This window comes from Otolemur garnettii, unplaced genomic scaffold (assembly GCF_000181295.1).
Source record: "Otolemur garnettii isolate 467f Iridium unplaced genomic scaffold, OtoGar3 scaffold00029, whole genome shotgun sequence".
Lineage (NCBI taxonomy): Eukaryota > Metazoa > Chordata > Mammalia > Primates > Galagidae > Otolemur > Otolemur garnettii.
The window spans coordinates 18,746,016-18,761,413 of NW_003852424.1; the positions used below are offsets into that span (position 1 = coordinate 18,746,016).

The window sequence follows — 15,398 nt, forward strand, 5'->3', positions numbered from 1 at the left end:
TTGCCTTTGGTCCTCTGGTGACAAGCCCCTGACCATCTGCCCACTTGCTGATGGGCCTGAGGTGGTCACAGTCATGGACAGTGCCCAGGACCTTTCAAAGGAGATCGCCTTGTACCCCATGGGGGAGGACTCACAGGTTACAGACACTTTCCATTCTGAGCTAATCCCCAAGCCATCCAGGCAAGAGGCACCTTAAGGAGTATCCTAGCTCAGTTGTTTTCCTCTGTTCTTACCTCTCTCTTCCATTCTGAGCCTCACCCAACTCCTGTTTCTTCCTGTTGGGTAGAGATTAATTCATTGTGTGAAGCTTGCATTGCTTCTGCTTAGGGAGAGTAGGGAGTAGGACCATCCTAATTTGTTTCTGTACAAATATTTGGGGGATGGAGAAGTGACTCTGAAGCTGCTTCTAGTGATCTATCCTTTAAGGCCAGAACCTATGCAGAAGGACTTGGAACAAACTCAAAGGATAACTAAGGAAGGGATTAAGACCAGCTATGGTGGCATGGGTTGTGGCAGAAATGTTTTCATGTCCAAAATAGGGGTATATGGATGAACAGTTTTTGGGAAGAAAACCCAAAGGGTGGTGGGAAAAGACAGTCTCAGGTCAAAATTCCATAAAGGAACTTGGAGGAGATATAATGACAGAGGAAAGTGAGCTAAACCCAGGCCCAGAAAGAATATCTGTCCTACCCTTAGAGTTTTTAGGGTCCATATCTCAAATTTTCTAGGCCATGTCCTATAGAATAGAGGAGACTGGCCCTACTTCTGTGGGAGCTGAGCTGTTGGCAGAGATGAGCAGGCCTGGAGGGTCCAACAGAAGTGTGATAGAGGAGAGAATTTTGTACAAAACTCAACAGTTGTCTATACAGTCTTTCCTTAAGCCCCATTCCTCTCTCTGCCCCCTTCCATTTCTCCCTTGCCTGGAGGTCATTCCAACCTCGATTTGTTGAGTCCACATTTCTAGCTCTCCTCTTCCTTTTGATCTAGCCTGTCTCCACTTGAAAGGCATTCCCAGGAAACATCCAATGATATCACTACTGTATCAGCCACCATCTCAGCCTCATGCCCCTTCAGCCTTCATCCTAATGTTCAAACCCCTCAAATAGCACTTAGCTTCAACTATCATCCATTTCTGTACTGTGCTAATGTTCACTGTATCCCCACCCAGCTCCCAAACATGCTTTTTCTCCTCAGGGTCCCTGAGTGTTGCACCATTGCTCAGCACAGCTGGACTGATTGCACCTGTTTGTTTTTGCCTCTGAGCATTTTCCTACATACATGTGGTTTGTCTTGCCAATGAACTGCAGATGTATCCAGATTGGCATCTTCCATTTCCATTGTATTTTTCCCCCTTCAGGATAGATGTTACCCATGGTCTTTACCTAATAAATCTGTCTGATTGCTGAAAGTAGCCTCTGGATCTTCCTTTTTTTTTTTTTTAATCCCCCCAAATGAAACTGGAATAAAACAAAGCAGAGGAAAGGAACATAAATGGGAATGAAGCTGGACAAAGCTTTTGCCATTCTTTATGGTCAAAGATCCATCCTGAGTGGGAGGACATAGGGGCTGGTGTCCAATAAGCATCCAGCTACTTATCTAAAGGCCACAGTGCCAATGACTACCCTCAGCTCCTGTTTGGGTAGTGAATCTATTTCTATTACTATGATGGTACCTGCCCTGTGGTGTAGGTAAATAAAGCTACCTATTTGAATTAATAGTACTTTTACAGAAGGAGAAAATATTTGGCAATCTTTAATGGTAGTACTTTGTAATTAAAAAAAAAAATTAAAAATCATGGGTGATCTTTGGAAATCATTGTTCCTGAGGAGAGACTCTGTATTCCTGCTTGCAGACTCTGGTAGTTCAATGAGCCCACTTTCTCCTCTGTTGCCCCAAGGGAGGATTAGAAATAGGGAGGATAGAAATGCAATTCAGCTAGTCCTGCTGCTGTCCAAAGGAACAGAATGTGAGTCTCCAAAGGTTCACCAAGCGGTGGGAAAATCATCTTATATGTATGCCTTCTCCTGAGAAATCATCAAAATCAGACATATTACTAATCCAACCACAAGACCTCCAGATTCCAAGCTATCTTCACACTAAAACATTATTTCCATTATTGTACCACAGTATATTTCTCATAATTAAGCTAAAACTAACTGTTCTATCTATCTACAAACTTCACAGATGATCATGACCAAAGGAAGACCAAACATTCTCTCTTAGGTGGAAATTCTGAATACCAGACAGGTCTGTTATCATCACATTCACTATAGTTTAAGCAAAATGTAACCACAATCTAGTCCATTATTCACCTTTTCTCATTTTCACTCCCAGACCCCACATCCATTTTGTTTTCATTCTGGTTTTGTTGTGTTTCTACTAACATGGGGTTCAACACCTAGATAATAATACCTGCATAATCATATTTCCATTGATGTATTACTAAATGACTGTAAAATGAATCTGTATACAAACTTATAAATCAAGACCACAACAAGTTGTACTCTGGAAAGGAACTAAGAGAAAAATGTAACTGAACTTTAGGATGAGAAGTGATTGTTAAAATTTATTTCAAATCACTCATTCCAGAGATTAGGAAATGAAAAAGAAAAGAGAAATGAAGTGATATGGTTAAAGGCACATATGATGTCTCCTAGCCAGCATTCAAAGGCAGGTGTCCTTACTGTAGCTGTCTAAGACGTCTTTCACTGAACCAATGACTACTGGGCAGGAGGATAAACTAAGTTAATCTAGAGGTTGCAATGTTTAGAATACTACCAGGGTGAAACCCTCTGGCTCAGATTCTTAGGCATAGAGAGGAATGGGAGAAGAAAAATACAATTTAGCATGCTGCCCTCTACTGGTTCCAGGGCCTGTGCCTACGGAACCAAACAAAAGGGTTCCTTCCTCTATCGTTTCAGAAACCCCCCAGCAAACAACGGTCCTCATGTCCTCCTTCCTACCTTTGACCATTCCTCAATCACCACCTGACTTGAGCTGCTTACCTGACACTGTACCCTTGGGAAAAAAATATCATTTATTCCTACTTTAAAATTATTCATTTTTGAAAGAAAGCATTCATGTTTGAAATGTAGTCAGTGTGACTTTAAACAAAAGTTTTCATTTGTATTCCAATTGTATTTTTACAAAGTCTAAGAAAAATATAGTCCAAAAAAAATAGCTCAAACATATTTTAAAAATATTTAGGAAACTTTTGGGCAGCTAAATACACAGAGGTTCTTGGAGGGTGGCATGTCCAAAGAGAGGGCATGAAGGCTGTGTGCCCCTCCCCACACACCAGGCCCTAGGCATCTCTTTTATCTGGCTGTCCACCTGTATTCTTTGTAATATCCCTTATAATAAACCAGTGTCGGAGCCGCCATGTCGCCAGCACCACACACAGGTAACAGCCAGTAGGCGGATTGAAAGTACAAGCTTGCAAAAGGTGAGGCTCACCAGAGGTGCAGGGGAGTCTTGAGTAACCTTCTCAGTGGCTTTTTATCGAAATAGTCTATAACAGGTGTGGGGAGTACCCAGTAATCCCATACAAGGGCTACGTGCTTAAGGATAGCTACCGGCTCTTTCTCCCCATGGGCTTGACCCCCACCCTCAAGCACCACACATGCTCAAGGTGCAGCACCTGCTTACTAATGAACAACCAATCTCATTTCATTAGAGCACTAAGTTGCTTGAGGGCTTGTCCTCAAGCTGCAAAACATCCCTAGGCCTGTCCTGCTCTCAGCATTTGGCTCAAGAACCAGTGACAATTCTTATAAGCATGGTGTTCATTCTCCTACAAACCAGTCAGTGTTTATTTGCAAAATAGGGTTTGAGAGAATCAAGGGTAAAGTCTGCTGCGTTAAAGGGATATTTGGATGAATCTTGGATCCCAAGAAGAGGCAAGAGGAGACTTGAGAAGGAACTAAGAGAAATCACTCTTAATCCATGCAAATTCTGATACATTAGGAAAATAAACACCACTCTAACACTTTTAGGACACATTGCAATTATCCTTGCACTTGTTTTTTAATCTAGTATCTATCTATGTAATATTAAAATTCTCCAAAGCAGGCCCAGCATGGTGGCTCACATATGTAATCCTAGCACTGTGGGAGGCTCAAGCGGGAGGATCACTTGAGCTCAGGAATTTGAGACCAGTCTGAGCAAGAGGAAGACTGCATCTCTACTAAAAAATAGAAAATATTATCCAGGCATTGTGGCAGACATCTGTAGTCCCAGTTACTCTGGAGGCCTTTGGCAGGAGGATTTCTTGAGCCTAGGAGTTTGAGGTTGCTGTGAGCTAGACTTGAGGGTACAGCACACCAGCCGGGGCACCAGAGTGAGATTTATCTAATGCAGCTAAGAACCTGCCTGCGGCTCCCTGTCCAGCTGGCATCAGCTATGGGAACTATGCTACATCAGTCCCAGTAGTTCTGGCTTTCCAACTCTTCTAAAAGACAAGAATTTACCACTGCCAGCCAATGTTTTTCAAAAGCCTATCTTAGTCACCAGAGGCAGAGTCAGTGATACTACAATTTCAAAAACACCAAAACTAACAGAAGTATTTGCTAATGTCTCATTTTCCTTTTAAACCAGAAGCAAAAGCCTTTCTACCCAGCAACTAAAATTCAGACTAAAAGTTCAAATGCCATTAAAATAATAATAGCTGATTTCATTTCACACTGCCAAATGCCAACTCCGGCTGTCAAAATGGTACAGGTGCCTGCCTTTATTTAACAGAGACTGATATCCAGACACTCAGCCAGAGAAAAATAATTGAACATCTTCCCTCCCCACTAATCAACAACAGCTCTTCCCTGCCATTTCTTGGCATGTCTCAATTCATGTCTCTTCTCCATAGCACTCATATCTCCTCAAATCTCCCACTTGCCAGGGTACTTGACAGCTCACTTCCAACTATATACTTTTACTCTTGTCTCTCATTTTATTATTTGAAAATAGAAATAACTTATTTTCTTAAAAATATATGAAGTTTATTTTTTAAAGTAAAAATGGTCCAAAAGCTCATTACTCCATTATGATCAATGCCAACATTTGGGTTTATTATCTCCTTTTTTCTTTCTTTCTTTCCTTTTTTTGTGAAGCAGAGTGTCACTGTGTTGCCCAGGCTAGAATTGGTGTTAGCCTAGCTCACAGCAACCTCAAATTCCTGAGTTCAAGTGATCATCTTGCCTCAGCCTCTCAAGTATCTGAGACTACATGTGCCTGCCACAACACCTGGCTAATTTTTCTATTCATAATAGAGACAGGGTGTCTCTCTCTCTCTCTCTCTTGCTTAGATTGATCTCCAACTCCTGAGCTCAAACAATCCTCTTGCCTCTGCCTCTGAGAGTGCTAGGATTACAGGTGTTAGCCTATCCTATCCTTTCCTTTAAAAAAAAAAAAGAGTATTATCTATTTGAATGGATTTAAACTAATTGCTTTTTAGAGAGTGGGTTTCACAGCAGGTTGAACTCTGTGTGGTACAAAGTGGTAGCTGAGATGGACATAAAAAAGAATTTAAGAAGCCTATGTGAATTAATGGAAAATAGAGAGACACACATATGAAAGTAAAAGACAGAACTGGTTATCATTTTGATGCCTTCTTTAGAATCAAGGTCCTTATTTTATCCTATGTGACAGAGACTGGTAGATATCAAATTCATCTTGCCTTCTCTTGTAATGTTAGGACTCCCAAATTTTATCTGTACACATGGCTACCCAGAATAAAGATGACATTTCCCAGCCTCCTTTGTATCTATATGTACCCAAAGATAATGTTCTGGCAAGAGGTATGCAAAAGCAAGTGAGCCGGGTAGGTTTGGGGTTGCATCTTTCAAGGCACACACATCTGGCTTTCCCTTCTTTACGTCTTTTTGCTTGGACTGTGCATGAGGGGTTCATTTTGGACATGGAGATGCAGGTAACAACCCAACCTTAAGACAGATGGAGCCGGGGTCCCAGATGATTTCATAAAGTAGAGCCTCTATATTAGATTGATTTTTTTTGATGAGAGACAAATAAGTTTCTTTCTATCTTGTTTAAGCTACAATTATTTTGAAATTGTTTTACATACGACTGAAGCTAGATCCTAAGGAGTATATCTCCCAAATGACTCTTAATGCCATAGTAAGGGGCTGAGAATTCCCTGTCTAGGCCATTTTAATGAATATATTTAAACTGGCATTTCTTATTAACTGACAAGGTCACAAGAACTTGTGGTCAAGTTACCCAGTGTTTGTAAAAGTACCTGACATGGTACCAAGAGCCTCCCAAGGGAAGGAGAGATGAAGGAACTGAGCAACCATATCCCAAAGGACTGGTTGACCACTCTAGTTGGGAGCACTACATAGGGATCCTGTGCACACTTAGAACATTGCTACTCATGCTGGTCTGGGCCAGCTTATAGAACCACAGAACCTTGAGCCTTACCCTAGTCCTCTTGAATCAGAAACTGCATTTTAACAACATCTGAAGTTTGTACTTTGAAGTTTGAGAACAGACTAGATTGGTACTTTTAAAAATATTATGTATCTACATGGGGCAGAAGATCTCAGCTGATGTTCCAAGAACACATCAATAGATATTCCCCAAATTTTGATCATTGTGCAAAATGCATTTGTGGGACAACTGAATGTGTCCGTTCTTGTTCTATGTGCTTTGCATGCAGTAATTCATGTCAATTTTCAGTCCCCTATGTGGTAGATAGGTACCAGGTAAAAAGACTCAGATGCAGGGAGATGAGATGGCTTGTATCATCTTCTGGAGAGTAGCAGAACAGAGATTTGACCCCAAGACATTTGACTCCATTGTTCAGGTAATGACCTTCACACAGTCCTCTAGACCAGAGTTTTTCAACCTTTTTTATTTCTTGGCACACTTGAACCTATAGTTAAACTTCCGCAGTACACTTAAATTATGTTGATCAAAAAAAAAAAAAGATTAAAGCAAAGAATATACTTACTGTGCTCTGAACTTCTTTCAAAAATAATTTAATCAATGATGTTTTAAAACTTTCATGGCACACCTAAGATCCTATCACAGCATACCAGTTGGAAATCACTGCTCTAAACTGAGCAAATCCTGTGTTACAAGAGGTAAGAGAGTTAACAAAACATCACCCTATTGCCAAAGAAAGATCCTTGTATCGGACTGCACGACAATTTGGCCTCATGATCTTGTAAGAGAGGGAAGTCAGGGAAGTCACCAGTTGCATTCAAACAGCAGTGGAAGATGACCAAGTGCCAGGACAATGGCTTTAACAACCATTGTAAAATAGTGTTATATTGTTAAAGTTGTTGAGTCATAGTTCTGTCTGGAGCCTTTTAATCCTTTCAAGAATTTGCTGAAAACTGCATTCTTTTCTCTGTCTACCATACTAATTCTCACCTACTTGCTCACAACACCTAAATCAGTGTCTCTGGCCCCAAAGCGTCCTCTGGGCTGATCTTACATATCCTATTGTTTCCTCACCATCTCCACTGGGAAAACTAATAGGCACCTTAAATTTAACAGGTCCAAGTATAGCTCTGAATTCCCTCTGGCTAATTACCCCTTAATTCATCTTCCCCTTTACCATTCATGGCTCTATTAGTCATTCATTTTATTGAGACAAAAACATAAGCATAAATTATAAGAAAGAATTATTTCTTTTATCTCATTTCCCACCTCCAAAGTATTAGTAAATCTTGTCAGTTATGCCTTCAAACTATATCCTGGATGTAAGCGCTTTTCTCATCCTTTACTATCAGCTAGAGAGTCAATGATCGTAATTTCTTACATGGATTTTTAATACAGCTTCTGCTTCAACTGTTGCCTCTATGGTCACCTAGCCATAAAATGGTCAGAGTATTGTTTTTAAAGATAAATCAGATTATGTCAATAAAATTCTCCAGTGACTTTCCCATATACTGAGGATAAAATTCAGGCCCTACTTCTACCATCTGGCCTTTGGCTACTTCTGCAATTGAATATTTTCTCATGCCCTCTTCCATCTTCTCTAGAGATGGAAGGCCTTTGTTACTCCTTCATTCTGTCCTCAAGTCCCTTGCCCTTGCTGTGCCCTCTACCTGTTCCCTGGGTATGCGTATGTCTCAGCCATCATTTCCTTCAGTTTTCTGCTCAAATACTTTCTCCACCCACCCTCTGTAAAAGTCCCAGCCCTACTTTTCTCAGTAGGGCTCAGCCTACTGAGCTCAGTAGTAGTCTCAGCCATCATTTCCTTCAGTTTTCTGCTCAAATACTTTCTCCACCCACCCTCCCAAAAGTCCCAGCCCTACTTTTCTACTCTGTGACCCTTCACCCTGCACTATTTTTCTTAAAAGGACTGATCACTACTTGAATCCATAGACATACTGTTTTCTTTTATTATCTCACAGAAGTGAGGATCCACAGAGTGGGATTTTGTCTGCATCCTTTTTTATAAATAAATGTCTGGGACATATTAGTTGCTCGGTAAATATCAATCAACAGTTCAAAGTTCAGGAAAGTTTGGAACTGATTTGGAGGTCAGGGTCAGGGTGGGTATGTGCAACCTACCTCAAGGAGATTTCTTTTTTTTTTTTTTTTTTTTGAGACAGAGCCTCAAGCTGTCCCCCTGGGCAGAGGGCCGTGGCATTACAGCTCACCGCAACCTCCAACTCCTGGGCTCAAGCGAGTCTCCTGCTTCCGCCTCCCAAGTAGCTGGGACAACAGGTGCTTGCCACAACACCTGGCTATTTTTTTTGTTGTAGATGTCATTGTTGTTTGGCAGGTCCTGGCCAGGTTAGAACCCACCAACCCCATGTATGTGGCTGGTGCCCCAGCTGCTGAGCTACAGATGGCAAGCCAAAGCCAAAAATATTGTTTTAAAATTGGGCCTTTTTTTCCTTCTCTTTTGTTAGAGAGCTATGTTATTTTTTATTGGGAAACTGAGCTGGCATTTTCCTTCAGGCCTAAGGACTTGAGTTAAAGGAGCAACTTTATCAGACACTCCAGCTTCCAGTATTTATTATTCTTCATGGTCTCCCACTGATGGCCTTGAGAAGCCCTTCAACAGTGAAAGAGGTGTGCTTATTGTAGCTAGTTACCAAAAAAAGCTAATAATAGTAACTATAATTTAGGGTGCCAGATGTAGAATTAAGAACTTGCATGTATTAACCTAATTACCTCAAAAAACAGCCTATACATAATTACTATATTATTCCCATTTTAAACATGAAGTGCTTAGGGTTCAGAGAAATTAAGTAACTTAGGCAAGGTCACACAGTAAGCAGCAGAGGTCACATGTGGGTCTTTCTGAACCAAATTTATGTTTTGTTTTGTTTTTAGACAGAGTCTCACTCTGTCACCCTGAGTAGAATGATCCCGTTGCTTCAGCATCCCCAGTAGCTGGAGTACCATCTAGTTTGTCTATTTTTAGGGATTTCTCTCTTGCTCAGGCTGATATCCAACTCTTGAGCTCAAGCAATCCACCTGCCTCAGCCTTCCAGAGTGAGATATATATATATATATATATACACACACATATGTATGTATATATGTGTATTTATATATATATATATATATCAAGTGTGTGTATGTGTGTGTGTGTCCATTCTCTTGTAGTTCAAATTCCTCATGATCTCTTCCTCTTGCTCATTATTGTTTGGTATATGCTTTCATAAAAGATCAACTTTGTGAATAAAGAGGTGAAAGTATTGCACCTGTTGGTTAATAAATCTTCTCATAAAGCTGAGAAGCTGGGGATTTTTCTCTTTCTCTGTCCTTTACGTTACTAGGTTCATTCTCTGGTTTTATCATATGATGATACTGGATTTTGGATGCCTGGAACTCAAAAAGGTTGTCTGCATCCTTGAGATGGGCATTTGTGTGAAGTCCTCCCACATAATCATTTCAATAATTGAATTTTAATATTCTCAGGAGACTGTTTCCATGTTATCTCCCCAAAAGGGTGGACTCTATCATTCCAGGCACTAGGGAACACTTTTTGTGTATGTGTGGTCCTCTCTGGCTATCTCCAGTAATTCAAATTCAGAAACCCTTGTGTGGGCACACATGCACAAACTAGACTTCAGGGATGCATGGGGTGGGGGTGGGGGAAAATAAAAAAAAAAACCATTATAAACTGTACTTTTGGTTACTTTGCTCCACGTTTTACAAATATTTTGCACTAGAACCCTGTACACATAGGCTTGAACACTTTTTTGAATGTGGCCAGATCTTCCCCCTTCATAGAAAGATTCAAATTTTCTCTAAAGTTAAACCTTAAAACAAGACTGGGTGTGGTGGCTCATGCCTGTACTCTGGGAAGCTGAGGCAAATGGATTGCTTGAGCTCAGGAGTTCCAGACCAGCCTGAGCAAGAGCAAGACCCCATCTCTAAAACTAGCTGGGTGTTATAGCCCATGCCTATAATTCCAGCTATTCTGGAGCCTTAGGCAGGAGGATCACTTGAGCCCAAGAGTTTGAGGTTGCTGTTATGAGGCCACAGCACTCTACCAAGGGCAAAAGGGAATCTATGTTTCAAACAAACAAACAAAACTTAAAAGGGTGGTCTCAAACCTGTGTGTATATTAAAATCACCTAGGGGTGATTAAAAATATTTTCAAATCATATATCTGGTAAAGGACTTATTGCCATAATATATAAAGAACTCTTACAACTCAATAATAAAAAGACAACCTGATTTTAAAATGTGAAAAAAAAAATCACCTAGGGGTTAGGAACCTTAAAAAATACAATTGCCAGGTGACACTCCCAAATACTCTGATTTAATTGGTGCTGGATGGGGAAGATGTTAGTATATTTAAAAATGTCCCCAAGAAAGAACCACTTTCCTAAGGTATTACAAAAGGCATTATCCTAAGGTGACCAGATTTTAACATTGGTAAAGCGGGACACCATTGACAGGGTGGGGGGGAGGCGGGCTGACAACAATGCAAACTTTGATAAGCAGTTCTTGATAATCACTTCTCAACAATTATTTGTTATTATTACAGTTTAACATTATAAAATTAACAAAAATAATATAAAACTCGTATCCTGGTGAAATAGCCACATAGCAGCCGAAAACCGAATATTCCCTTACTGTTCTCCCGCCCCTTCATGCATTAAAATTGGGACTTTTTTAAAACACCGCCAGACGCAGGACAAATTGTTAAAAATCGGGACTGTCCCGCCAAAAGTGGGACGTCTGGTCACTCTACGTTATCCATGTGCTTTTATACCTTACATCATGCTAATGTTAGGACAGTTTCTCTGTTAAGAATTACAGGGTTATTGTACTTTATAAGCCTGCATTTCTGAAACCTTCTTGCCTCAGAATCATGTGGAAGGCTTGTTAAACACATACTTGTGAGCCTCTATCCCCCAAACTTATTTATTTAATAAATCGACAAATAAAGATTACATGTATTTGTGATGTATAAAATGTTTTGTTATGTGTACACATAATATTATGGAAAGGTTAAATCCAGCTAAGTAACATGTCCATTACATCATCACATATTTATCTTTTTTTGTGGTGAGAACATTTAGAATCTACTCTCTTAGCAATTTTCAGGTATCCAATACTATTGTTAGTAACTATAGTCACCAAATTGTAAATAGCAAAACTTCTGATTCAATAGCACTGCCTGGGAGTGAGAATTTGCATCTAACTGGTTCCCTGGGAATGGGGATTTAATACTTAATTTAAGGGATTAAGCATTGTATTTTATCAATTGAACTCACGATGAAACTGGAAGGTGTCTAAGAACGCTATTTCTAAGGTCCACAGAGGCAAAATTACTTACCTAAGATCCTCCAAGCAGTTGACTATTTCCGGTTGTTTGAAATTTGAGTTTCTACGATGTCAGGGAACCTGACTATAGCATCCTGATTGACAACCCCTGCTAATAAAATTTCATTTAGGTTACTTCTGACTTCTGGGTTTAGTAGATACAGAAACTACTTACCGGTTTATTTTTGGTTTGAGTTTTAAAGTTTTTATTACAATATAACATCCACACAGAAAAGGGCACAAATCCTCATTGTACAGCTCCATAAACTCAGATCAAGAAGCAAGACAAGCCAGCTTTCCGACACCCCTCCGAAGAGCAACCATCAGCTGCAAGATTTAAAACAACACAAAGGATGGGCAGGCTTAGCGAGCCCCTAGATCCAGCAAAAATTGGAATAAACCTAAAAACTTCTCCTGAGAATAAGTGTAAATTTAAGAATAAATTTAAGCAAGTCATTCTTGTGATTTTGAACTCAAAATGGGTGCCATTATTTTAACTAGAATTCAGTCGAGAATAGGGAGTAAATAACCTTTTTCTTCCCAGTTCTCAGTCCTGAGATGGCTCACATCCGCCGCCCCGCCCGCCACAGCCCTCTGCACTGCTTGCGGTCGATGAAATGCTAATTTCCAAATGTTAGAGGAAACAAATAACGAAAACAAAACAGCTTTTAGATAAACCCAGAAATAAGTATTAAACTGTCTTTTCTACCGGCGGGTCAGGATGGCCGAGCGGTCTAAGGCGCTGCGTTCAGGTCGCAGTCTCCCCTGGAGGCGTGGGTTCGAATCCCACTCCTGACAGCTGTGTATTTTTTCCCACATGTGAATTAAGGTTTATGGTAACTACCTTTTCCTTTATATCCATCTAAGAATAATTACTTTTTTCTAAAAAGTAAATTTTCCGAGGTAGTTTGTACTCAAAGAATAATTCAATGATTAATTTTTTTTGCAGTTTTTGACTGAGGCTGGGTTTGAAACCACCACCTCCGGCAGATGGGGCTAGCGCCCCACTCCACTGAGCCACAGGCGCTGCCCAATGATTAATTTTTTTAATTTATTTTTTAGATTAATTTATTAATTATTAAATTATTATTAATTATTCCAGTTCTGGGATAATGGCAATCTGTACTCAGAAAATACTGATAATTGATACTTATAATTCAAAAACTACTGATTTTAGTCTCATCTCCTTCCCTGTTTCTCTGTCTCTAGCTGTCTCTATCTCTCTTTCCTTCACATGCAGACTAGAATGAATGTTACCCTTCGGTTCATGTCTCATCATAATTATTGATGTCTTCAAGGCCCTCCTTTGGTTTTGTTCATGTATAGATTCCATTTTAACTCCTTTTTGTTAGTTTTATTCCCCCACCCTGCTCCTTCACTACTCCCTGTAAGAAATCACTGGAAAGGGCATCTCTTTCTTTCATTATGTTTTTGTAGAATATGTGTTATTGGTTTGGATGCATGCAGTTTTTAAACAAAATTTTAAGTTATTATAGATCCATGCTAGTTGTATATCTTACTGGGGTACATGTGATATTTTGATACAAACATACAATGTGCAATGGTCAAATCAGGGTAACTCGATATCTGTCACCTCAAGCATTTCTCATTTCTTATTGTTCAGATACTATGATTCCACTCTTACTTATTTTGAAATATATAATAAACTATTGCTAACTATAATTGCCCTATTATGCTCCAAATATTAGATCTTATTCTTTCTAACTGTATTTTTGTACCTATTAATTATACCCTCCTTATCCTCCCTCCCGCTGAGCTCCACCCCCACCCCATACCCTCTACACTTTCCAGTATGCATTTTTAGTTTAGGTAAGTGGCACTGTGTCATTGATCCCATTCTATTTTCACTTTAGTCCTTTGGCACCACAGTTTTCAGCTATGTTGCTATGTGTCCATCTAAACCACCTTTAGACCAACTGCTTTTAGTTGCTTCATAGAGGTCTGCAATGTGAGGTCACCCACTCCCCCAGGAATGACTCTCCCAGCAATGTTTTGCCACTAGAAATCAAAGTTCTATTAATGAACATCTTCCTACATTTTTCATTATGGAGCTGTGTAAGATTGTCCTTGAGATACAGCAGGAATGAACTTCAGGTCATAAAGGTCTGACAATCTACTAATTTTGCTATTCAATACAAGACCTAAGATGCAGGGAAGATGATTTAAACACATGGAAGAAGTTCATATTTAGGGACATCTTCAGAAATATTCCTCAAATTCAATTTTCCTGCTGTCCAGTCTCTTCATCTTGAGTATTTATAGCTACAGTTACGAACATTAATAGGCAATGTTTCTATTTTGAACTCATAATTTACTGCAAATAATCAAAACCCTTGAGTGACCAAAATCTTCTCACTATTCCTTTAAAAAAAAAAACCAATTTAATCTAACATCAAGTTACAAAGACAGAATATTGGGTGAATCTGCTTTTTGATCATTGACATTCAAAATCATTCTGCTCTCTCCCTCTCTTACACATTTCTCAAAACTCGCAAAAAGATTCATGCATATACTGAAAGGAAAGTGAATTATCCTAGAAAGATCATCTTCAACGAGGCTGGAAAATAACAAACAAGTTTTTCCCTTATTGCCAAAGTGGCTACATATTCATTCCATTTCTACCCACCCTGATACTCTAATTGAGCATGATTTGGAGTCTCTGATTCAGCCATGGCAACATAAGAGAAAGGAAGGACTAGCAAATAGGTACACCCGCTGGAGTGGTAGGAAAAGCACTTAGAGGTGCTTGGAAGGTCAGCAGGTTGGTCCAATTCAATCCAGGCTTCCTGGACTCTGCCACTTGCTATATGTAAAACCTTCCAGACAGCTTAACTTTGCAACCTTGCCCTTTGGTGCCTTCTTCTTCAAAAGGGAGGGAATAATTATACCTTACCTCATCAGTATACTATGAGGATTGCATGACTTAGTATATATAAAATGCTTAGAACAGAGCCTGACAAATATTAAATGCCTCATAAATGGCATTTTTTGTCATCATTGAGTACCTGCATGTATTAGTCAGGGTCCTTCCAAGATACAAAACTGACAGTGTATCTATATTTATATCTATATCTGTTGGTGTATGTGTATCTATATCTATCTATATATCTATTTGGAAGGAGAGAGAGAGAGATGATGATGAAGAATTGGCTTACACAATAATGGAGGCTGACAAATCCCACAGTCTGCCTTCTGCTAGCTGGAGACCCAGAAAAGTATAATTCAGTCTGAGTGCAAGGCCTGAGAACCCAGGGAGCTGATGATATAAACCCTACTCTGAGAACAGGAGTAAATGAGATAAAATGTCAAGCAGGGGTTCGGGGAGAGGGGCAAATTTCTCCTTCTTCAACTTTTCTTTTATTCAGTCCGTCAGCAAATGGGACAATGCCCAGCCTCCTTGGGGAGGGCAATGTACTTTACTGAGTCTACTGATTCAAATGCTAACCTTACTAGGAAACTAACTCTCTCTCTCTTACACACACACACACATACATACATATATACGTACAGAGACAATGTTTAATGTGAACACCCCATGGACCACTCAAATTGATACACAAAATTAGCCGTCATACACTGCTGTTGGCTCCTGACCTAAAAAGTAGACAGGTTGGCAC

At 39.8% G+C, this 15,398-nt stretch overlaps 1 protein-coding gene and 1 non-coding gene across 2 annotated transcripts in view; both read left to right on the forward strand.

Moving 5' to 3' along the window:
* The window catches only part of BTN1A1 (butyrophilin subfamily 1 member A1), a 45,909-nt gene extending 44,547 nt beyond the window's left edge, over positions 1-1,362 (forward strand). The window contains exon 5 of the mRNA XM_023512644.1: positions 1,358-1,362. Within this exon, the coding sequence (XP_023368412.1) occupies positions 1,358-1,362 (5 nt within the window). The remainder of the gene's footprint in view (positions 1-1,357) is intronic.
* An 11,113-nt stretch (positions 1,363-12,475) lies between these two features.
* TRNAL-CAG lies at positions 12,476-12,558 on the forward strand. The gene has a single exon. It is a non-coding gene; the product is annotated as a tRNA-Leu (tRNA).
* Positions 12,559-15,398: the final 2,840 nt, after the last annotated feature.